This window comes from Leucopleurus acutus (genome assembly GCF_964270905.1).
Source record: "Leucopleurus acutus genome assembly, chromosome: 4".
Lineage (NCBI taxonomy): Eukaryota > Metazoa > Chordata > Mammalia > Artiodactyla > Delphinidae > Leucopleurus > Leucopleurus acutus.
In genome coordinates, this window is record NC_139146.1 from 136731965 (window position 1) to 136758108 (window position 26144).

Below are 26144 nucleotides of genomic sequence, written 5' to 3' on the forward strand. Positions count from 1 at the left end.
TATTACACTGCCTTCCTTGATGCCTTTATTATGTTCAGCTCTTTTTGATTTGTGGTGTTCGATTGGACAAAAGGTAACAAAATATTCATTGAAGTAAAGAAGTCCTCCTTTCTTTTTTTTTTTACATTCACATAACTTCAAAATATCCCCAAAGTCATCATTTGTTGTTACCAAAAAAATTTACTTCAGAACTGAGACTGAGGTGAAAAAAAATCTGTCCCAGGGGACTTCAGAGAGCCATAACCATGCAAAAGTAGGTGGTTACAGAAGATATTATGCAAACTTAACTGTAGCGTTATGATGGAAACCGCATAAATAATATCTGGATGGCTAGGTAAGAAAGATAAAACCACTGAAATACATACTTGCGACTCTACACTGTTGCAGTACATTTACAGTGCACCACAATTTGAACAGAAAGTTGACAAACTCTGAATCTGTTACAGGCAAAGTGATTTATTGCACGGGCATCGGGCTGGAGCAGGAAATTCTATCACTCCTTGTGCTTTCTGAGTTAGGTTGTAGCCCTAGTCTCTCGGTGCCTCGGTTTTCCCTCTGTGTCTCTCTGAGGTCACATGAATTATCAGTGTAAAGTAACATTTACTAAACTTAAGGGAACAACTGGTCATTTTTCAGAGCCGTCTAAATCATGACGGGCTACTTCTGAGGCTTTGCTTGGAGTCATCTCTGACTACACTTCTTCGCTAATAGTTCAGGGGCAGATATGAAGTGTCTTTTGAATTTGGGTTTGAAATTGGGAGACAAACACTTTTTTAAAAAATATGCTGTTAAGCTCTGTACCAAATAGCATTTGTTGAGCTACTTGCTTCAAGACCAAGTGTGTGCTGTATTGATTTATAAGTTAAGGATGACTTTAGGGACTTCCCTGGTGGCGCAGTGGTTAAGAATCCGCCTGCCAGTGCAGGGGACATAGGTTCGAGCCCTGGTCCGGGACGATCCCACATGCCGCGGAGCAACTAAGCCCGTGCGCCACAACTACTGAGCCTGCGCTCTAGAGCCCGCAAGCCACAACTACTGTAGCCTGCGCACCTAGAGCCTGTGCTCAGCAACAAGAGAAGCCACCGCAGTGAGAAGCCCGCGCACTGCAACAAAGAGTAGCCCCCGCTCGCCGCAACTAGAGAAAGCTCGCACGCAGCAACAAAGACCCAACGCAGCCAAAAATAAATAAATAAAATAAGTAAATTTAAAAAAAAAAAAAAGGATGACTTTAGCCATTGGCTTAATCAGCCATGCAGGGAATGATGTTGGATCATGTTATGGGCTGAAATAGTGTCTTCTCCCAAAATTCATATGTTGAAGCCCTCAGAATGGGACTGTATCTGGAGATAGGACCTTTTAAGAGGTGATGAAGTTAAAATGAGGCTGTTAGGGTAGGCCTTCATCCAATCTGACTGGTGTCCTTCTGAGAGGAGAAAATTTGGACACATAAAAGGACATCAGGGATGCACACCCACAGGAGGAAAGGCCGTGTGAGGACACAGTGAGAAGGTGGCTGTCTGCAAGCCCAGGAGAGAGGCCTCAGCAGAAACCCAACTCGCCAACTCCTTGATCTTGGACCTCCACCTCCAGAACTGTGAGAAAATAACATTTCTGTTGTTTAAGCCTCCCAGTCTGTGGTATTTTGTTATGACAGCCCTAGCAAACTAATACAGATCACTTCAAATGCCTTACCTTTTGCAACCAGTGTCTCTCACTATGAAATCAGAAGTTAGCATTGCAAGTGACCCCTTTTCCTCCAGTGTCTCTCAGAGCGTCTGGATAAAGTCCAAACTTCTTAACATGGCAGACAAGCCCTCCATGATCTGTATAGCTCTCCCTTCTCCAGCCTCCCCCTTGCACTCTGGCTCAAGCCAGACGCTGCCACTTGAGTTTCACTTAGGGGCCATGCTTTCTTCTCCTCACTATGAATCCTCCGAGTCTCAGCTTACATACCAGTCCCCCCAGGAAGCCTTACCTCATCTGGACTGAGTAACGCGCCCTTCTTTTGGGCTTCCACAGCACAGGCATCTATGTCCAATCATCTTGTCCTTGTTCATCCGCTTCTTTCCCCTCCACTCTGAAGGCTCCTGAGGTCAGAGACTGAATCTTGTTCACTCTCGAGACCCTACTGCCTGATCTAGAACTTGGCACACAGTAGGTGTTCCGTTAGTTGAATCACAGCGTGAACACATCCGTGCAAGATTTTCCTTTAAAATAGTTATGGAGTGCTTAACCTGTGTAAGATACTGAGAAGACAGAGAGATGTCTAAATCAGATTATTAGTTGGGCTTGCCATAACAAAGTAGCACACAGGCTGGGTGGCTTAAACTTCAGGAATGCATTTCTTTACAGGTCGGAGAATAGAAGTCCAAGATCAAGGTGTCGGCAGGGTTGGTTTCTTCTGAGAACTCCCTCTTTGGCTTGTCCATGGCCGACTTCTCCCTGTATCTTCACATGGTCTTCTTTCTGTGGGTATCTGTGTCCTAATTTCCTCTTTTTATAAGGACACCCATCGTACTGGATGAGGGCCCCCCATAGGACCTCATTAAAGATCCTATCTCCAGACGCCCTCATGTTCTGAGCTGTTGGGGGTCAGAGCTTTAACATACAAATTTGGGGAGGACACAGTTCACGTTCATCGTGAGCACTGGCTTCATAGATTTTTACCACCTTGGGGTACCTCTGGGGTGAATGTGGACTGTTATGTTGCCATCTGCCTGGGAAGGTTATTTGCTAGAAAGGTTGGGTAATAGGTGTATATTTTTGTCAAGAAAGGGGCATTTTGGAATTGACTGTTGTTTCTGGGGCTTGGACTAGTCTATTATTTTGGGAGTTCCACACCCCCAAGCATAAACTCCTGGAGGACGAAAGTTGAGAATGTGGTGGTGATGGCCAACATTACCAAACTCACTGGAAATTCCCATTCTGAAACCGCTAGTACGTGGTTAACCCCAGGAAATTCAGTGGTCACGTGTCCAGTTCCTACCCAAGAGATGAAAACATCAGATGTAAAGGTTTTTCTCTGAGCTTCTCTGCTCGTCGACTTTCAGGACTGGGAGAACTCTGTGGACTATAAGAATCTGGTCTTCTAGCTTCAGATTGGACATAGGAGATCTAGGCTTCCACTCTTTAAAGGGCAAAGAAAGGGTCCACCCGGGCTCAGCCTCGGTCACTCCCTGTGCGTAACTGAACTCACTGGCCATAGTGAGGCTGTGGGGAAGAGGCTGTGTAAGTGACTTTGACTGTTGCTATAACAACAGTACCTCCGTCTAATTTCTTTTGAAAGATGAATTTCAGCTGGTGGGATGAAGCCAAGCAGCTTCTCCCCACAGATGAAAGCTCGGCCAACAGTCTTAGGAGCCCAGCTGTTATGGGTTGAGTGCGTGGTGCCCTGCCTGCCTCTGCCCACTGGAACATTCTCAGAGCCAGTTAAATCATACCCGTGTTTGCCTGAATGTGAGAAAGCGCCTCTCTACACGTGGGCCTCGTCACCCACGGAGGATTCATCCTAGAGACAAAAATCCTCTCCTCCAGCCTTGTTTCCTATTTGTGAACAAAGTTACTCCAAAGATGTAAATAACGGCGATCCCTTTGCTGGCAAATGAAGGCAAGTCCCTTAGCTTTCAGCTTTGGGGTAAAAACCTGCTAAGAAATGGAGGTGTGGGAGTCAGATGCCATCCAGAAATAAGAAAAATGTCCTGTTTGCTCATTAAGATGGTGTGTGTGTGTGTGCGTGCATGTGTTCGCGCCTGCATGTGTTTGCACCTGTGTGAAAGGGAGAGAGAGATGGAGAATTCTCTTCCAGGAGGGTAGCTCTTACTTTTGCTTTCTGTGAACTTCAACTGCCCGAGGAAGCGCAGCGCCTGCCTCTTTGAGGGAAACAAGAGGCTTTTTATAGACTAGGAGATCTTATTTCGATACTTTTGTTTCCAAAGGGAGACAGCAAGTGCTGGGATTTTATTCAACAGCTGTGTTAGGACCGGGCACAGTGGGCTATTTGCGTCCCCTGAACTGGTGTGGGACTTCAGTGCCATGGAGGCACTCCTGGAAAGGGCTAAAAACAAAAAGGAGAATTTCTCGTTGAAAAAGAAGGGACTTGTTGAGTAAACACTGAAATAAAAATATTCTTGATTCCTACCCAAGGGAGAGAAAAGTACTCGGCCTTCCTGAAGTATCTCTCCTCCCGCCTCCCTCCTCCCTCCTCCCAGAAAATAAACAGATTGAAACCTCATGCTTCGTCCCAATATGCCTGTTCTTTGGTCTGAGCTGTCGGTGTAAGTCTCCAGCTGTGAAGGATGTAGATAAGATCTGATCTTTTCATTTGCCCTCTTCCTCCCTATGGTTTTCCCTTCTTCTTCCCTGACCTCCTTCGCTGTCATTTCTTTACAGCTCTAAATAAAATGCCATTAGGAATTTCAGATTGTAATACAAGGTCACGCATACAGGCGTGTTTGAGTAGATAAAGTATGCGTGACTTCTAGTAGGAGATATTCCTAAGGAAATTGTTTCTTGTCCTTAAAAATAAATGTAGTGTAATGTGTGTGTGTGTGCGTGTGCGTGTGTTTATGTATCTGAAAAGACAGAGCAGTTCAGTGTCAGATTGTTGTATTCTGATGATAGCGACTGGCAACTGCAGACCTCAGCGGAGTTTTTCCTACCGAAAGCTACTGAATAAAGGGAGCTGCCACCGGGATGCACACATCTGCTCCCTCCTGAAGTTTTCAGCTATCATCACTTCTCAAACACATGCTAAATTTACAGAGCAACATCCTTCTTTGTAGAGGGACACAACACTTTTCTGTGAATCGGGCAGCTCTGACTCAAAAACATGAACACATCCTCCTAAGGGCCGTCACGACACAGGTGTCCAAAACACTTCCCCGGAATTTCTAAGCAAGGTTTGCTCGTGTTTGATCAGAACAGGAGTCATCAGATGCAGAATAGCACAGTAGGTGAGAACGCAGATTTGAGAGGTAGATGGAACCAAGTAAGCCTCTGCTGTGTGTCCTGGGACAAATGACCACCCTCTCTGAGCCCATTCCTCATTCGTCATAGGGGTATTGTGAGGATTAACAAGGTAATACAGGTAAAGCACTTAGCTTGATGTCTGGTACTTTAGAAGTTCTCAGCCAATTACAATATTAAATGCCAATCTTGAAATATTTAGTAAGCAGTGAACCAAAGTCTCTAATAAAAACTTCGAAGTTTAGAGCTTTCTACTGATAACTATGTGCGGAGATTTGAAAGTCATATAACCTTGGCATTTGCAGAGATAACAGTCTCGGTTTTAATGAGTAGCTAATAAATCCATTGAAACACCAGTTTGGACTACATGTATGGAGCCTGTGAAAAACCTCATTAGTTCAGATATAAAGAGTACACAGAATTCATGTGACTTGTGATGAACATACACTTTATTCATTCAACTGAGAGAAAGCCAAGAGCCTCTATGAACATTCATGTATTTGGAAATATGGAGATTTGAGGAGATCTTGGGACTTAGTGTTTCTCAGTGTCAAGGACCTTCATTGCCACTGCTCCTGTTGTTTTATGATCCATTCTCAATGTGTTGTTGTGGATAAAGTTGGTTCAATTTAGGCATAACTGAAGGATAAAAGCATCCCTAAAAATTCAGCCACGCACAAAAGATTTAAAATGCTGTTAAAGAGTCTCTTATCTTGGCAGCTCGCAGCTGGAATTGGGTGGGCATCCATGTGCCAAACACTGAAAAGAGGTATGCCCACTCTTGTGTGTACATACCTAAAACTGCTTAGGAAGAGAGTTTTAAATCTGGCTCATAGCAAAAAGGAAAACGATCATGGTCATTTATAAAAATAAACTCAAGGTCCTGTTCCCCTTGGGCTGGGGGTTCAGCAGTACCCCAGCATTCCCTTGGGCCTCTGTAGTTGAGGTTTCAGATGCTTTCCAGGAGGGCGAGGCCCCTTCCGCGATGATCCTTTTCTTCCTGGAGCATTTCAGAAGAGAGTTTTGTTGTTGTTGTTTTTTGTTTGTTTGTTTTGTTTTGTTTTGGCCCTGCCGCCGAGCCTTGTGGTATCTTAGTTCCCTGACCAGGGATTGAACCTGGGGACACGGCTGTGAAAGCGCTGAGTCCTAACCACTGGACAACCAGGGAAGTCCCAAGAACAGAGGTTTTTAACTGACATCCCCTCCGGAGACCCGTCATTTCCTACTGACTAGGTCCAGAGAATCTGTATCTATCCTGGGATGGTCACAAGCAGAGGTTTTAAACTCTTGGCTCTCAGGGAAATAGTGTGTGTGTGTGTGTGTGTGTGTGTGTGTGTTTAAATTCATATGACTTTTATTATGTAATAAAGTTGTTTTCTCTCTAAAATGATCTTAGGAGTATATAAGGCTGACAAGGTGTATTTCAGGATTTGTGATAAGAGACCTCTTTTTTGTGTGTGTTGTTCTACCCTTCATGTAGATCCCCTTTAAACAAACATACTCAACTTTTGTCAATATATAGCTGACATGTGTTCACTTTCTGATGTGGTCTCTGTTTTGGGGAATGAATCCATCCCTTTGCACCTGGCACACAGGCATACAGCACACCCTCAGTTCATGAGGAATGAAAGATAAAAAATAAACGTTTTCATGCAAAGTCTTGTAGAAATGCAGCGAGCTCCTGCAGTATTCAAGATCCTCTGCGCTTTGAAATATCTCTGTCTAGAGCTTTGTTTCTTAGTCCTGTTGATGAGCTGTCCCAGCGTATCACCAATCAACTCAGGAACATTTGATATTGACATTGGGTTTGTGTGGGTGTATATTTTTTTAATCAAACAAACAACTTCAGAATTTCAGGACTCCGACAGAATTGTTCTTCTAGATCAGAATTTCTAAAAACTGGGGATGCTAGACCCACTACCTTAGAGAAATCAGAGGTTTTTATTATATTTCTTTAGATGCCTGTGCTGCCAGCATGTGTCCCAATCTGGGCCCTACCTTGGGCAACTAAATCAAACTGAGAAAGTGGCACCAAGAAACCTGCATTTTTAACAGCCTCTCAAGTCACTTTAAAGTCGGATAATCACTGGTCTAGAAGATTGAACCTCTAAATAAACCTCCAAAGATCCTTTATAAGGACACTTAAATCTAGAAGACACTTCGGGAAATGTTTCGCACACTATTCATATTCTACTAATTAAAATATCTAACACATGAGTATTCTGGGTCACTCATCAAATGCATTAAATAAGCAAATCAAATTTATCTGTGTGGAGGAGGGGCTTCCGGGAAGATGGCGGAGGAGTAGGACGCGGAGATCGTCTTCCTCCCCACAGATACACCAGAAATACATCTACACGTGGAGCAACTCCTGCAGAGCACCCACTGAACGCTGGCAGAAGACCTCAGACCTCCCAAAAGGCAAGAAACCCCCCACGTACCTGGGTAGGGCAAAAGAAAAAAGAATAAACAGAGACAAAAGGATAGGGACGGGACGGGCACCAGTGGGAGGGAGCTGGGAAGGAGGAAAGGTTTCAACACACTAGAAGCCCCTTCGCGGGTGGAGACTGCGGGTGGCGGAGGGGGGAAGCTTCGGAGCCGCGGAGGAGAGCGCAGCAACAGGGGTGGGGAGGGCAAAGAGGAGAGACTCCCGCCCAGAGGATCGGTGCCGACCGACACTCACCAGGCCGACAGGCTTGTCTGCTCACCCGCCGGGGCGGGCGGGGCTGGGAGCTGAGGCTCGGAGCGCAGGGAGAGGACTGGGGTTGGCGGCGTGAACATTGCCTGCAGGGGGTTAGTGCGCCACGGCTAGCCGGGAGGGAGTCCGGGGAAAAGTCTGGACCTGCCAAAGAGGCAAGAGACTTTTTCTTCCCTCTTTGTTTCCTGGTGCGCGAGGAGAGGGGATTAAGAGCGCCGCTTAAAGGAGCTCCAGAGACGGGCGCGAGCTGCGGCTAACAGCGCTGACCCCAGAGATGGGCGGGAGACGCTAAGGCTGCTGCTGCCGCCACCAAGGGGCCTGTGTGCGAGCACAGGTCACTATCCACCCCCCCCTTCCGGGGAGCCTGTGCAGCCAGCCACTGCCATGGTCCCGGGATCCAGGGACAACTACCCCGGGAGAACGCATGGCGCGCCTCAGGCCGGTGCAACGTCATGCAGGCCTCGGCCGCCGCAGGCCCGCCCCGCACTCCGTGCCCCTCCCCACCCCCGCACTCCGTGCCCCCCCCCCCCCCCGCCCCCGGCCTGAGTGAGCCAGAGCCGCCAAATCAGCGGCTCCTTTAACCCCGTCCTGTCTGAGCGAAGAACAGACGCCCTCCGGCGACCTACTCGCAGAGGCAGGTCCAAATCCAAAGCTGAACCCTGAGGGCTGTGAGAACAAAGAAGAGAAAGGGAAATCTCTCCCAGCAGCCTCAGGAGCAGCGGATTAAAGCTCCACAAACAACTTGATGTACCCTGCATCTGTGGAATACCTGAATAGACAACGAATCATCCCAGATTAAGGAGTGTGGATGAAAGGCTCTTGGTGCTGCAGCCAGGAGTCAGTGCTGTGCCTCTGTGGAGGGAGAGCCAACTTCAGGACACTGGTCCACAAGAGACCTCCCAGCTCCACATAATATCAAACGGTGAAAATCTCCCAGAGATCTCCATCTCAACACCAGCACCCAGCTTCACTCAACGACCAGCAAGCTACAGTGCTGGACATCCTACGCCAAACAACTAGCAAGACAGGAACACAACGCCACCCGTTAGCAGAGAGGCTGCCTAAAATCATAAGTCCACAGACACCCCAAAACACACCACCAGACGTGGACCTGCCCACCAGAAAGACAAGATCCAGCCTCATCCACCAGAACACAGGCACTAGTCCCCTCCACCAGGAAGCCTACAGAACCCACTGAACCAACCTTAGCCACTGGGGACAGACACCAAAAACAACGGGAACTACAGACCTGCAGCCTGCAAAAAAGAGACCCCAAACACAGTAAGATAAGCAAAATGAGAAGACAGAAAAACACACAGCAGATGAAGGAGCAAGATAAAAACCCACCAGACCTAACAAATGAAGAAGAAATAGGCAGTCTACCTGAAAAAGAATTTAGAATAATGATAGTAAAGATGATCCAAAATCTTGGAAATAGAATAGACAAAATGCAAGAAACATTTAACAAGGACCTAGAAGAACTAAAGATGAAACAAACAACGATGAACAACACAATAAATGAAATTAAAAATACTCTAGATGGGATCAATAGCAGAATAAGTGAGGCAGAAGAATGGATAAGTGACCTGGAAGATAAAATAGTGGAAATAACTACTGCAGAGCAGAATAAAGAAAAAAGAATGAAAAGAACTGAGGACAGTCTCAGAGACCTCTGGGACAACATTAAATGTACCAACATTCAAATTATAGGGGTTCCAGAAGAAGAAGAGAAAAAGAAAGGGACTGAGAAAATATTGGAAGAGATTATAGTTGAAAACTTCCCTAATATGGGAAAGGAAATAGTTAATCAAGTCCAGGAAGCACAGAGAGTCCCATACAGGATAAATCCAAGGAGAAACACGCAAAGACACATATTAATCAAACTGTCAAAAATTAAATACAAAGAAAACATATTAAAAGCAGCAAGGGAAAAACAACAAATAACACACAAGGGAACCCCCATAAGGTTAACAGCTGATCTTTCAGCAGAAACTCTGCAAGCCAGAAGGGAGTGGCAGGACATATTTAAAGTGATGAAGGAGAAAATCCTACAACCAAGATTACTCTACCCAGCAAGGATCTCATTCAGATTTCATGGAGAAATTAAAACCTTTACAGACAAGCAAAAGCTGAGAGAGTTCAGCACCACCAAACCAGCTCTACAACAACCGCTAAAGGAACTTCTCTAGGCAAGAAACACAAGAGAAGGAAAAGACGTACAATAACGAACCCAAAACAATTAAGAAAATGGGAATAGGAACATACATATCGATAATTATCTTAAATGTAAATGGACTAAATGCTCCCACCAAAAGACACAGATTGGCTGAATGGATACAAAAACAAGACCCATATATTTGCTGTCTACAAGAGACCCACTTCAGACCTAGGGACACATTACAGACTGAAAGTAAGGGGATGGAAAAAGATATTTCATGCAAATGGAAACCAAAAGAAAGCTGGAGTGGCAATTCTCATATCAGACAAAATAGACTTTAAAATAAAGACTATTAGAAGAGACAAAGAAGGACACTACATAATGATCAAGGGATCGATCCAAGAAGAAGATATAACAATTGTAAATATTTATGCACCCAACATAGGAGCACCTCAATACATAAGGCAAAGGCTAACAGCCATGAAAGGGGAAATCGACAGTAACACATTCATAGTAGGGGACTTTAACACCCCACTTTCACAAATGGACAGGTCATCCAAAATGAAAATAAATAAGGAACCACAAGCTTTAAATGATACATTAAACAAGATGGACTTAATTGATATTTATAGGACATTCCATCCAAAAACAACAGCATACACGTTTTTCTCAAGTGCTCATGGAACATTCTCCAGGATAGATCATATCTTGGGTCACAAATCAAGCCTTGGTAAATTTAAGAAAATTGAAATTGTATCAAATATCTTTTCCGACCACAGCGCTATGAGACTAGATATCAATTACAGGAAAAGATCTGTAAAAAATACAAACACATGGAGGCTAAACAATACACTACTTAATAACGAAGTGATCACTGAAGAAATCAAAGAGGAAATCAAAAAATACCTAGAAACAAATGACAATGGAGACACGACGACCCAAAATCTATGGGATGCAGCAAAAGCAGTTCTAAGAGGAAGTTTATAGCAATACAATCCTACCTTAAGAAACAGGAAACATCTCGAATAAACAACCTAACCTTGCACCTAAAGCAATTAGAGAAAGAAGAACAAAAAGAACCCAAAGTTAGCAGAAGGAAAGAAATCGTAAAGATCAGATCAGAAATAAATGAAAAAGAAATGAAGGAAATGATAGCAAAGATCAATAAAACTAAAAGCTGATTCTTTGAGAAGATAAACAAAATTGATAAACCGTTAACCAGACTCATCAAGAAAAAAAGGGAGAAGACTCAATTCAATAGAATTAGAAATGAAAAAGGAGAAGTAACAACTGACGCTGCAGAAATACAAAAGATAATGAGAGATTACTACAAGCCACTCTGTGCCAATAAAATGGACAACCTGGAAGAAATGGACAAATTCTTAGAAATGCACAACCTGCCAAGACTGAATCAGGAAGAAATAGAAAATATGAACAGACCAATCACAAGCACTGAAATTGAAACGGTGATTAAAAATCTTCCAACAAACAAAAGCCCAGGACCAAATGGCTTCACAGGCGAATTCTATCAAACATTTAGAGAAGAGCTAACACCTATCCTTCTCAAACTCTTCCAAAATATAGCAGAGGGAGGAACACTCCCAAACTGATTCTATGAGGTCACCATCACCCTGATACCAAAACCAGACAAGGATGTCACAAAGAAAGAAAACTACAGGCCAATATCACTGATGAACATAGATGCAAAAATCCTCAACAAAATACTAGCAAACAGAATCCAACAACACATTAAACGGATCATACACCATGATCAAGTGGGGTTTATTCCAGGAATGCAAGGATTCTTCAATATATGCAAATCAATCAACGTGAAACACCATATTAACAAATTGAAGGAGAAAAAGTATATGATCATCTCAACTGATGCAGAGAAAGCTTTCAACAAAATTCAACACCCATTTATGATAAAAACCCTCCAGAAAGTAGGCATAGAGGGAACTTTCCTCAACATAGTAAAGGCCATATATGACAAACCCACAGCCAACATCGTCCTCAATGGTGAAAAACTGAAAGCATTTCCACTAAGATCAGGAACAAGGCAAGGTTGCCCACTCTCACCACTCTTATTCAACATAATTTTGGAAGTTTTAGCCACAGCACTCAGAGAAGAAAAGGAAGTAAAAGGAATCCAAATCGGAAAAGAAGAAGTAAAGCTGTCACTGTTTGCAGATGACATGATACTATACATAGAGAATCCTAAAGATTCTACCAGAAAACTACTAGAGCTAATCAATGAATTTGGTAAAGTAGCAGGATACAAAATTAATGCACAGAAATCTCTGGCATTCCTATACACTAATGATGAAAAATCTGAAAGTGAAATCAAGAAAACACTCCCATTTACCATTGCAACAAAAAGAATAAAATATCTAGGAATAAACCTACCTAAGGAGACAAAAGACCTGTATGCAGAAAATTATAAGACACTGATGAAAGAAATTAAAGATGATACAAATAGATAGAGAGATATACCATGTTCTTGGATTGGAAGAATCAACATTGTGAAAATGACTCTACTACCCAAAGCAATCTACAGATTCAATGCAATCCCTATCAAACTACCACTGGCATTTTTCACAGAACTAGAACAAAAAATTTCACAATTTGTATGGAAACACAAAAGACCCCGAATAGCCAAAGCAATCTTGAGAAAGAAAAATGGAGCTGGAGGAATCAGGCTCCCTGACTTCAGACTATACTACAAAGCTACAGTAATCAAGACAGTATGGTACTGGCACAAAAAGAGAAAGATAGATCAATGGAACAGGATAGAAAGCCCAGAGATAAACCCACGCACATATGGTCACCTTATCTTTGATAAAGGAGGCAGGAATGTACAGTGGAGAAAGGACAGCCTCTTCAATAAGTGGTGCTGGGAAAACTGGACAGGTACATGTAAAAGTATGAGATTAGATCACTCCCTAACACCATACACAAAAATAAGCTCAAAATGGATTAAAAACCTAAATGTAAGGCCAGAAACTCTCAAACTCTTAGAGGAAAATATAGGCAGGACACTCTATAACATAAATCACAGCAAGATCCTTTTTGACCCACCTCCTAGAGAAATGGAAATAAAAACAAAAATAAACAAATGGGACCTAATGAAAGTTCAAAGCTTTTGCACAGCAAAGGAAACCATAAACAAGGCCAAAAGACAACCCTCAGAATGGGAGAAAATATTTGCAAATGAAGCAACTGACAAAGGATTAATCTCCAAAATTTATAAGCAGCTCATGCAGCTTAATAACAAAAAAACAAACAACCCAATCCAGAAATGAGCAGAAGACCTAAATAGACATTTCTCCGAAGAACATATACAGACTGCCAACAAACACATGAAAGAATGCTCAACATCACTAATCATTAGAGAAATGCAAATCGAAACTACAATGAGATATCATCTCACACCAGTCAGAATGGCCATCATCAAAAAATCTACAAACAATAAATGCTGGAGAGGGTGTGGAGAAAAAGGAACCCTCTTGCACTGTTTGTAGGAATGTAAATTGATACAGCCACTGTGGAGAACAGTATGGAGGTTCCTTAAAAAACTACAAATAGAACTACCATATGACTCAGCAATCCCACTACTGGGCATGTACCCTGAGAAAACCATAATTCAAAAAGAGTCATTTACCAAAATGTTCATTGCAGCTCTATTTACAATAGTCCGGAGATGGAAACAACCTAAGTGTCCATCATCGGATGAATGGATAAAGAAGATGTGGCACGTATATACAACGGAATATTACTCAGCTATGAAAAGGAACGAAATTGAGCTATTAGTAATGAGGTGGATAAACCTAGAGTCTGTCATACAGAGTTAGAAAGTAAGTCAGAAAGAGAGAGACAAATACCGTATGCTAACACATATATATGGAATTTAAGAAAAAAAAATGTCATGAAGAACCTAGGGGTAAGACAGGAATAAAGACATAGACCTTCTAGAGAATGGACTTGAAGATATGGGGAGGGGGAAGGGTAAGGTGTGACAAAGCAAGGGAGAGGCATGGACATATATACACTACCAAACGTAAGGTAGATAGCTAGTGGGAAGCAGCCGCATAGCACAGGGAGATCAGCTCGGTGCTTTGTGACCGCCTGGAGGGGTGGGATAGGGAGGGTGGGAGGGAAGAGATATGGGAAGATATGTATATATATAACTGATTCATTTTGTTGTAAAGCAGAAACTAACACACCATTGTAAAGCAATTATACTCCAATAAAGATGTTAAAAAAAATTATCTGTGTCTTCATATGCTTATTATCTGCTGGTCGAATGAGAAGAAAATAACCATATGAAAATTGATATGGTTAAACCAAATCATCTTCTGGTTTGACCAGAGCAGATCAGAATGACCAGAATGTTCTCTTGGAGCCTCTAAAGTAGTTATAGCATCTGCAGGCTGAGATTCCAATGGATCTTTAATTCTTGGGAAATACTTGAGTCTCTAATATTTGGTGAAGGAAATTCACTCACACTTTTGGTTGGAGGGGGTGCTTTGGCAGGTGGAAACCACTTGAAACCTTTGTAAGGAAATTTACAATTCAACTATGAAAACATCTAGCATTTTGAGTTCACGTCCATGTCAAAACACTTGACCTTGGTAATGTAAAGTCTCTGGATTTCAGGTTCACTTTTCCTTTCCACGATGCTCTTCATATGCTCTTGAGTTGGTCTCAGCATAGGTTTCCTGGACCCTTAGAGTCCTCAAAAATCTTACGGAAGGGACAGTCTATGAGCCTTCTCCAGCATTTTAAAATAACCAAAATAAATTGTACATTTATTCAATTGTCATTAAACACCATACAGGCCAACATTTTCAAATGCCTGCTTTAGGGATCTTGTTACACAAACTGAGTGTGGTTGTTTGAGAAATCTTTTTAGTTTTCATTCATTCATACAATCTTATGAAGGAAAAGGCAAGCCGTTATGGTATGATGTGTACGAGGATGCCTTGGGAGCACATAGAGGGTCTCCAAGATTTGAAGGTGTGGGGAGGGGCTGTCAAGAGAGACTGTATAGAACGTAATGTCTAAACTGAATGGTGATGGACGAATAGAATTGGTCGGGTGAAGAAGTTGGGTGAGAGTATAACATATACAAAGACTCGGAGAGACAGAGAACAAATGCCATGCATCCCGACTATGGCAAATCATTAAGTATAACTGAAGGTTTAGAGTTGCTTGGTGTTGGAGGGCCAGTGGAGGGGAAGAAGGTTGGAGGTGACAGCTGAGACTGGAGAGGCAAGCAGGGAGTGAGGATCAAGTTGTGGAGGGTCGGTGTGTGAGCCTTAGATGATGCTGACGACAGCAGATAGCCCCAGAGGAGCTGCAAGTGAAGAATGGGTCCACGTTGTTGTTTTTTTTTTTTTTTTTTGCGGTACGCGGGCCTCTCACCTCTGTGGCCTCTCCCGTTGCGGAGCACAGGCTCTGGACGGGCAGGCTCAGCGGCCATGGCTCATGGGCCCAGCCGCTCCGTGGCATGTGGGATTTTCCCGGACCAGGTCACGAACCCGTGTCCCCTGCATCGGCAGGCGGACTCTCAACCACTTCACCACCAGGGAAGCCCTGGGTTCACATTTTGTAAAGAAAATCACAGCCACAACACAGAGAATCGGTTAGAGAAGAGGCAAGACTGGAGCAGAGAGGCTAGTCAAGAGCTGCTACAGAAATCATGAGAGCAGTGTTGATGATCTGAACCAAGGTAGTGGCATCGGGGGTGGAAAATGAGAATAAAAATCGTTAAGGATAAGAACAGATAGTCCTCAAAGTGTAACTGGTTTGGGATGGTGGGGAGAGGGTGGAATCAAGTAAGGATGAGTCCTGAAAACCATCTGAAAGAACTTTATCACGATTAGCATGGGAGCCCAGGGCCATTGACGCAGGCATGACTGTGCTTCACCGCCTGCATGAATCAGGAGTGTGGGCCGTGCAGTCACACCTGAGTCTGAATTTGAATCCGGGTTGAGCGCCCGCCCTTCCCCGCAACCCGCAGCTCTGTAATCTGGGACACAGTGCTTAATCTCACTGTACCTAAAGTTTCTCCTCTGTAAGTGGTTCTAATAAATCCTACCCACCTTTTAGAATCATTAGGAGTAAGAGACAGGAATCTGATAGTTAGCCCCAATATCGTCTATCCTAAAATCTTCATTATTTTAATAGTAGGACCATCATTTTTCTTCCCAAGCTCCGTGATTCTCCCCAATTTCATTCAAAGTCTTGGACAAGTCAATGAGAGTTTTTTTTTTTTTTTTTTTTTTTAACTTACTAGCACTAGAGTCTAAAGGAAGAAAGAATATCTTCATCATGGACACACTGGCCCAGGGAACCTGCTAGAATCTGCTGGGAATGTCCACAGAGGCCTAGCTATCTTAGCCATGTGCCTCCTCGTTCTGGGTGTCATCCACCCTCCCCATTCCACCTCCTCCGAAACACTGCCCTTTTCTCTGTTGAACCATCAGACCAGCACATGACCTGCCCCAAAGATCTGCTATGAGGATAATATACGATCCTATGTAAAAGTGCTTTAGAACCCCAAAGGCACAGCTGTTCTTATTACTACTGGTCTGGGTGTCATATCACCACTCCCAAACCCATTCTGTATCTCCCTGCCTCTAAGTCTCTCTCTCTTCTCTCTCTCTCTCTCTCTCTCTCTCTCTCTCTCTCTCTCTCTCTCTCTCTCTCTCTCTCTCTCACACACACACACACACACACACACACACACACACGCACACAGTTTGACAGAAACACAAGCCATCAAGCCATACTATAGGCGAGAGACTTGTGCTGGAGCCACTGTGGAGGAGGAATGGTTTCCCTTAGAGTAACTGACACACGAGAGCGGCCCCCATTGTACTAGGCAGGGGATGAACAGCAACTTCATCTCCTGGCACCACAGCCTCCCTTAATGGGAGAAAACATGTGTATGTAATAATACAAGAATACCGGAACAAGGAAGCTGAAGTTTGGTCTAGAGTTCCTGTGATCCTTCCACAAGAGCACAGATTGTACTAAGGAGGCTTCCAGCTTTGGGAGGCAGAAGGGCCAGGGACTTCCTGAGATAAGGCTCTTGGGGATGAGACCCTGACCTGAATCCTTGTGGGGATGGGGCGTCCCCAGGACATTGCCCCGTTCTCATGCTCACTGAGCACAGTGCTTGCAAGTTCCTCAGCCCGCAGGTCCTATCTCCTCCTGCCCACTGTCCGTCTATCTCCCAAGAGAGAATGAGGAGAGAGTTAGACTAGCAAAGATGATGAGACACAGGAGGGATGCTTAGATGGCTCTGCTATTTTGGATACAACTAAAAACTATAACATGGTTTCAGTGTATCTTCCATGATGTCTGTCTTATATTTCCAACGCTGGTACAGGAAATATATGTCAAGATTTGGGTTAAAGGGGCCAGCAATGGAGAACTCTAGGCCCTGAAGGAAAAGGAAATACTCAGTAGCTCCATTCAGGTTGCATCCTGGAAATGTATTTGATTTGAACCTCAACCATCCAGTGCTGTTCTACAATCTAGGACACAAATACATTAGCACTTGAACTCAGGCTTGAATTGCAAATTTCATCTTTTGTTGTTCATATTTAAAAAGCTATACAAGGTGCTTGGAAAACGTTAGGCTTTTGCAGGCTAGGGAACAGAGAGAGATCCAGAGATCCAGAAACTAATCTATCTCAGCTGCAGTTGTGACTATTGATATCACTGCATTTTAAAAAATTTTAATTGTGTTTTTAAAATAGTAATAGCTAAGGCTTAGTGGGTGCTTACACGATACCAGACATGAAGCTAAGTGCTTTCCATATTACTTCATTTAAGTTCATCCTCACAGTAACTATAGGAACTAGATATTATTAACCCATTTTACAGATAAGGCATCCAAAGCTTAGGAGAGTTTAAATAAGTTTTCCAGGATTCATTCATTCAACATGTATTTATTATCTACTTTGAGCTACTAGGGGCCCAGTAGTGGAGTAAAGCAGAAAAATCCCTACCTTCATGTAACTCACTTTCTAATGGAGGGTATCGTAGCTAACATTTATGAAGTACCAGACAATATTTATATGTATTAACTCTAAGGTAGGGGTTCTTGGGTTTGAAGCCAGGCTTTCTAACTCCAGGGCCAGTAGGGCTGTTTCTGTGTTACTGTTACTATTACTGTTCTGTGTTACTATTCCTTTTTTTTTTTTTTTTTAACATCTTTATTGGAGTATAATTGCTTTACAATGGTGTGTTAGTTTCTGCTTTATAACAAAGTGAATCAGCTATACATATACATATATCCCCATATCTGCTCCCTCTTGCGTCTCCCTCCCACCCTCCCTACCCCACCCCGCTAGGTGGTCACAAAGCACCGAGCTGATCTCCCTGTGCTACTGCCCTATTCTGACTCACCCACCTAGGCCTGCTCTGCTGATAAGAGGGGAGGCTTGGTGTTCCCAGCCAGACCTGTCTGTCTCCATGGTCTCGGCCACCACTGTTTTCCAGCGGAACAAACAGAGCATCTGCCTTTATTTCTCCATCCTGCCCCGTCCATTTCATGGCCTAGAACAGAATTGTGGACCTGTAGTTTTAAAAATAAAGTCAGGTTCATTTTTAAGACAAGTGCCTGTTTTTTTAAGTTTAACATCCCTGCAGGAGGTGCCGAGGGCCCTGAGCTTTACTTCCTTTAGACCCTGAAGCTGTCATATCTGAACTTGCCACTGTGTGTTGGAGCTACACTCAAGTATCTGCCATATCTACGATCAGAACCACGGTTTCCTGGTTTGTTCAATAAATAACGTAATTTTCTAGCAGGTTCTACCTAAGATGATGGATTGAGCCGGATCTTGTTTGAAGTCAAATCCCAGTGTGTCCCAGTTGGGGCCTTGTTTTCAGAAATTCAGGAACACCTACCAAGCAACTACAGAATGTTTGGTGATTAAAAATAGAAAGTTTAGGAGCAAGGGTTAGACTGGATTTTTACTTAAGAACCTCTTTTGTTTCCTTTTAAAATGGAATTCTCTCCTTGTGAGAGAAAGGCAATAAAGCAGCACTTCTTAGAATCCCCCAGATTGTCTCTGGAAGGGTTTTATTCTACAGGTGGTGCCTGGGGAGCCTTCCCAGTTCCATGTGTGAGTGCGGCGTCAGAGGGGAGCCTGCCCCTCTCCCCCCTTGCTCCTGAGATACGCAACCCCTCTGGCAAGGATAGGAGAGTGCCCAAGGGGGGCTCTTCTGCCTCTTCCCTCCTTCCCCAGGTCACTCTGCCTTGTACCTTCAGCTCTGCAAAGTTGCTGAAACCTCTGTCTAACCCAGTTTGCCTTCCCTTTGTCATCATCCACCAAGCGTCTCCCCCGGGCTTTTCAAAGGAGTCCAGTTAAATGGACACCACACTCTCCAGGGTGAGAGATTCCATTACCAGGAATGTAGAAGCTCAAAGTCAAGCATTCTTTAATGTCAATGGAGTTGCCTCCTGCTCTGATCCAAGCTCACCTCCTTCAGCCCTTGTGAATTAAACAATAGAATCATTCATTTTTGCCACTCTTAACCACTGCTATGAACTTGAACTGAACACTACCTGCAGCCCCACAGATAACACAGTAAGCAAGTCAGCCGTAGTCCTTCTTGGAGCTCACTAAACAGACACTTAAGCAATTGCGCCAAAGTATGGTAGAAGCTATGATGGGGAAGTAGAGGTTGCTTGGAAAAACGTATTCCAGGATTTCCAACCCAGTGCAGGTGGGTCAAAGGAGGTACCTATTGTAGTTGGGGTGAAGGGATGTGAGAGAAGATTTCCTAGAGGAAGTGAAGTCTAAGCTACAACCTGGAAGATGAGTAGCTGTTACCAGGGGAAGGGGAGAAGTATGTTCCAAGAAAAGAAAACAACATGTACTGTGCCTTGGAAGCAGAAGGAAGCTTAAGACCAAACAATGAAGAATCTCAGCACTTAGGAGAGCGAAAGAAGAATACATAAGAGACTGAGAAAGCACAGATGGAAAGAATGAAGGAAATCCAGAACAGTGTGGTATCGTGGAAACCCATGGAAGCACACTTTTAGAACAGAGCAGGCTACTGTGTCACAAAGTGCTGGCAGGTCAAGTAAAATAAGAACCAAAACGAAGTTTCTGGTTATGTTAACCATTAATCTTCATTTCTCTGTTATTCAGTAAATGTGTTAAATTCCGTAATCTTAGAGGATTTTCAGTGTTCTTTAAAGAATTGTTGATTTAATTCCTTAACGTTCTCAAGTCAGATGCGACAAGAACTTAAGATAGGTTTTAGCACCTTTCTAGAGCATGACACATTTTGGTCCAAGTCTCACACATAGCATTCATTTGAAAAATAATAATACGACGATGCTTCCCAATAGGAGAGTTATGGCCTTAACTCTTTCTTTCCTTTTGTTCCACCCTCCAGTCTTTAGTTTGCTTTCTCTCTCTTAGCCGTGTGAGCGCTGCTTTTGGGCAAAACCTTTTCCCATAGAATTTGAATTAAAGCCTGGCCAATTTTGAAATTAGAAGTATAACATCTTTCTGATGTGTTCTAAACCATTTAAAAATGAGTTCATCACGATGCATACCACCATGCTTAATGAGTAAGTAAACCATGACTTGGAGATTTAGTCATTCTCTTTCCTGTTTCTTTTCCAGCTCCAAGAGACTGTGAAAAGGAAGTTGGAAGGAGCCCGATCACCCCTTAATGGAGACCAGCAGAATGGTGCTTGTGATGGGAGTTTTTCTCCAACTAGCAAGCGAATACGAAAGGACATTCCTACAGGGATGGAAGCCATCAACAATTTGCCCAACAATATGCCACTGTCTTCGGCTTCTCCTCTTCACCAACTTGACCTGAAGCCTTCTTTGCCCTTGCAGAACAGTGGGACTCACACTCCTGGGCTTCTGGAAGATCTGAGTAAGAATGGGAGACTCCCAGAACTTAAAATTCCTGTGAATGGTTGCAGTGACCTGGAGGACAGCTTCACCATCTTGCAGAGCAGGGACCTCAAACAAGAACCTCTAGATGACCCTACTTGCATAGACACATCAGAAACGTCTCTTTCGAATCAGAACAAGCTGTTCTCAGACATTAACCTGAATGATCAGGAGTGGCAAGAATTAATAGATGAACTGGCCAACACGGTTCCTGAAGATGACATACAGGACCTGTTCAACGAAGACTTTGAAGAGAAGAAGGAACCAGAGTTCTCGCAGCCGGCCACGGAGACCCCCGTCTCGCAGGAGAGCTCCAGCGCGAAGAGTGACCCATCATCTCACTCTCCTTTTGCACACGTCTCCATGGGCTCTCCCCAGGCCCGGCCTTCTTCTTCTGGCCCTCCCTTTTCTACTGTCTCCACGGCCACCAGTTTACCTTCCGTGGCCAGCACTCCCGCGGCCCCCAACCCTGCCGGCTCCCCAGCAAACTGTGCTGTCCAGTCCCCTCAAACTCCAAACCAAGCCCACACTCCAGGCCAGGCTCCCCCTCGGCCTGGGAATGGTTATCTCCTTAATCCGGCCGCCGTGCCAGTGGCTGGTTCAGGGTCGGGGCCTGGGGCTGTGCCCGGCTCTGAGCTGTCTCCGGCTGAGCAGCTCAAGCAGATGGCGGCCCAGCAACAGCAAAGGGCCAAACTCATGCAGCAGAAGCAGCAGCAACACGCAAATCAGACTGCAAGTTGGTCTCCTTTAGGGCCTCCATCCAGTCCCTACGGGGCAGCTTTCACTGCGGAAAAACCAAATAGCCCAATGATGTACCCCCAAGCCTTTAACAACCAAAATCCTATAGTGCCTCCGATGGCCAACAACCTGCAGAAGACGACCATGAATAACTACCTCCCTCAGAATCACATGAATATGATCAATCAACAGCCAAATAACCTGGGTACAAACTCCTCAAACAAACAGCACAGTATTCTTACTTACGGCAACACTAAGCCACTGACCCATTTTAATGCAGACTTGAGTCAGAGGATGACGCCCCCGATGGCCAACCCCGGCAAAAACCCCCTGATGCCCTACATCCAGCAGCAGCCCCCGCAGCCGCAGCCGCAGCCGCAGCTCCAGGCCCCCAGGGCACACCTGAGTGAGGACCAGAAACGCATGCTTCTCATCAAGCAGAAGGGAGTGATGAATCAGCCCATGGCTTACCCGCCGCTTCCATCCCACGGTCAGGTAAGTGTGAAAGTGGGACGCGCTTGGAGGTGCTCTCGGCGTGCATTGCAGACCGTCGACGTGCGATGCTCCCCGTGCTTCAGTGGTAGGGGGTTAATCGCCTGTGGAAATCCTTCCTACATCTCCTCATGTAGTTAGCACGTTTGTTTGAGCGGTTTTTTCTTCTTTCTCCTAAGAGATGGGGAAAGGTGGCACAGGATGCTTGCCTGTATTTGATTGCCTGGGAATCGAACTTCTTTTATTCTGGAGAGCAGATAAGAAAGCAAAAATGACATAACGTGCTCACTAGGAAGGAAGCAGGCTGTCGAGGTCCCATGACAGAACGTGGTTGTCCTCCTGTAGCTTCTCTCCCGGGTCATGCGGTCCAGGACTGGGGATGGCGGGAAGGCCAGAGCGTTTAGGGATCTCTGCAACCGTCTGAGAAGGTTCTGAATGACCTTGGCCTGTCTCACTGAATTATGAATCATGGAAATTTGGATTCTTGACGTTCAAAGGTGGGAGAGTTTTCTGTGTTTGCAAAGGGAAGTGGAGGATAGATTTTTGTAGGACCGTGTAACGTTTTAACATTTGTTGATGTGCTAGCACCATTAGAAGCTGTTTCAACCTCGTGACTTGAGAGTTTAGTAAAACCTTTCCAATTTGTTCAGCTCTGATTCGGGAGAATTTGATGATGACCGTCTCTTAGTGCTCTATTAGGTCTCCTCTTTCCCACTTTCTTCATGACATCCTGGTATCGGGGTGTAGAGCTCTCAGGGATCCATGGTAAAAATGAGTGGCAACCATTGGGGAGTGGACTCCCATTGACAAGCATCGGCTCTCCTCACCCTGACCAGTGTAGCAAGCAGCCAACCCTCCTTTAATTTAGCACGTCATCTACCTGGCAGGGCGCGAAGGGAGATCCGCGGTTCTACTGATCTTACCCCGACATGGGTGAATTCATGAGCCATCGTTTTATTGCCAACTGCTGTCAGTTGTGTAGGCACAATTCTGCGCCTCAGTCCTCCCTGGATGCCCACATTTGCATTGCAGTTGGAGACTTTGCAGGAAAGTCTTTGCTTTTTTGCCTCGTGCAAACGGGTCCAGACTAGTGCTTGGATATGCACCCACAGGGGGATGCACTGGGAGCGCTGGGAAGAAAGGCAGGCAGATCTTGCATCACCAGGCACTGTTTGCATCTGCATCTCCATGTGTGCGCCCTCCCCCAGCCCCCCACCCCACCTCCCCAAGCCTGAGGGAGGCTGCAGGGCTGGAGGCGGTGCTGGCCTGCAGAGACAGGCCTGAGCTCTGTGGCTTGATGCTTGTCCTTCACAGCCCTTCCAACCCCAGAACCTCATAGTGGTTTCTTGTCTGCACATGCTGACCAGCTCTAGAGAAATTCTGCCTGGAGAAATAAAACTATAGCTTGGTTGACATCAACGGCAATCAGTCGCTGGTAGAAAAACATCATTGAAATGGGAACTTTTATGTCTTATCTTGGCTTCATTAAAACGCTATATACCATTGGAAAAAGGCAGCATTTTACACATTTCAATATTAAGTTCTGAAGCAGGCAAGAATGTAGGCAATACACAAGGATGTTTGTTGTAGCCCAGAGGTTTATGAGGTGGCAGGCTGTCAGAATGGTCTGCTCTCAGTCTTAAGGCATCTTGTGCTTCTACATCTGCTGTTTTTCACACCAGCTACGGTAGAGTCCTTCCTCCAAACCAGACCAGTGGTTCCAGCTCTGCAGACATGTGGGTGCAACGTAAGCCAGCCTCACTCCCCACCCTCACTTAAATGTCTTTTGAAATTTGCCAGCTTGGGACGAAGCTCCTGTCTTTGCTGGAACATGAATTTTGAAGGTGCTTATTTCAGGTCCTTATGCTTGCCTGGCTATGAGTAACCAAAGCCTTGAGCTGCAGAGGTCATGTTGAGAAAGGGCTCAGTCAAGTGATGAAGAAACAAAAGTGATGGTTTTCTAGATTAAACCTGTGAGCTCCTCCTTTCCTCCTTCCATCTCACGAGGTGCTTTCAGGATGGACAGAATCTTCCTTATTAGAATAATCATTTCTTAACCTCATAAAGAACCATCAAAGCATGCTTTTTAATGAAATATTAACTCACCACTGTTTGAAACAGGCTTCGACATACATATATAAACATGTGACTATCTTTTTGCAAACATACCATTTATTTCATGCTTTTATCTGATTGTGGAGAAGTATTGACACAGCTCTTGGAATAGTTAATTACACTCTACGGGAGTACATTGCACAAATACAAGCATGAATTACAGGCAAGATATAAAGTATAATTATACATAGGTATAGTTCAAATTTGTTTTCTGCTGTCGCTAGTGAAAATTCACTTTACTCTTTCTTGGCCACAAGGACCATGATGAACACTTAGTTTTAATGAGTAACTCGAGCACTGAAGCCAATAACACTAGAACATTTATTTCAAGATAATTTTCTTATACAGACGTTTACTTATTTGGGACATTTGCAGCAAAAGCCATTTCTCTCGGGAACAGATAGAAATTCACTTTGTTCCTGGAGGTTTTGAGAAAGAGGGAGCCAAAAATAGAGAAAAAAAAAAACACAACTTATTTCAAAATTTTGAATATGTTTTATCTGATAGTTCCACTTCTCAGAATTTACATATTATTCCTTATAATTAGAGAATTGAACAAAGATTTATGTACGAAGGTTATGCTCATGGTTTTACTTATGATTGTGAAAATTAGGACCAAAATAAGCATTTTGGAAAAATGAATAATGTACATGAAAATCATGCTATTAATGAATGATTAATCACATGGAAATGCACAAAGTATGAGTGAAAAGAGCAGATCAAATAACAGCTTGTATGTCACAATCCAAATTATGTTTTTTAATAGGTATAGAAAAATACTGAATAGCTAAAATATTAAGAATGGTATTTCTGGTGGGTAAAATTATGAGCAATTATTGTTTTCCTTTTTATACTTTTCTTTCATTTATTTGAGTATTATTTATTGTGTTTTTCTTTTCATCTTTATTGGCGTATAATTGCTTTACAATGGTGTGTTAGTTTCTGCTGTACAACAAAATGAATCAGCTATATGTATACGTATATTCCCATATCCCCTCCCTCTTGAGCCTCCCTCCCACCCTCCCTATCCCACCCCTCTAGGTGGTCACAAAGTACCAAGCTGATCTCCCTGTGCTATGCAGCTGCTTCCCACTAGCTACCTATTTTACATTTGGTAGTGTATATCTGTCAGTGCTACTCTCTCACTTCGTCCCAGCTTCCCTTTCCCCGCTCTGTGTCCCCAAGTCCCTTCTCTATGTCTGCATCTTTATTCCTGTCCTGCCACTAGGTTCATCAGTGCCGGTTTTTTAGATTCTATATATGAGCTTTAGCATACGCTATTTGTTTTTCTCTTTCTGACTCACTTCACTCTGTATGACAGACTCTAGGTCCATCCACCTCATTACAAATAACCCAGTTTCGTTCCTTTTTATGGCTGAGTAGTATTCCACTGTATATATGTGCCACATATTATTTATCCATTCATTTGTTGATGGACATTTAGGTAGCTTCCGTGTCCTGGCTATTGTAGATAGTGCTACAGTGAACATTGTGGTACATGTATCTTTTTGGGCAATCCTCTTTATACTTTACTTAGTTTTTTAATGTTTCATCATACATGTATGTTTAATTCTACCACTAGGAAAATAATGTTTTTAAGGAAGGAAAATACCCTATATTTTAAATGTTTACATTCTACTGATTTTTTTTTTCAAAAAATCCTTAGGTATCCAATTTGCCAGTAGGATTGAGGTGACATCATTACTTTCTATTCATTTACATATATGAGTTGTGAACCCCTGCTCTAGGAGATAGTTCAAACCCCTTCTCCCCACACTTCACTCTCTTTTCCTTTCTCTCTCCACATCGCCTGTCGTTCCTTACAATCTTCTCTTAATTCATATGAAAATCAGCTAAAATAGTGACAATGAAAATATTAATAAAATTTCCACCATTATAAGCTTTCAACTCTTCTCTGAGTTATGCTCTTGTTATTATTTCTTTGATCATTTCTCCCTTCCCTTTTCTTGTTTTCCACTTTCTAGAACTTCTCTTCATCATGTGTTGGACCTTGTGAATTGCTCTCTAATTTTTAAAATAT

General features: G+C 43.7%; 1 protein-coding gene across 1 annotated transcript in view; it reads left to right on the forward strand.

Moving 5' to 3' along the window:
* The window catches only part of MAML3 (mastermind like transcriptional coactivator 3), a 429469-nt gene that overhangs the window by 229398 nt on the left and 173927 nt on the right, over window positions 1-26144 (forward strand). The window contains exon 2 of the mRNA XM_082837648.1: window positions 20477-21991. Within this exon, the coding sequence (XP_082693774.1) occupies window positions 20477-21991 (1515 nt within the window). The remainder of the gene's footprint in view (window positions 1-20476; window positions 21992-26144) is intronic.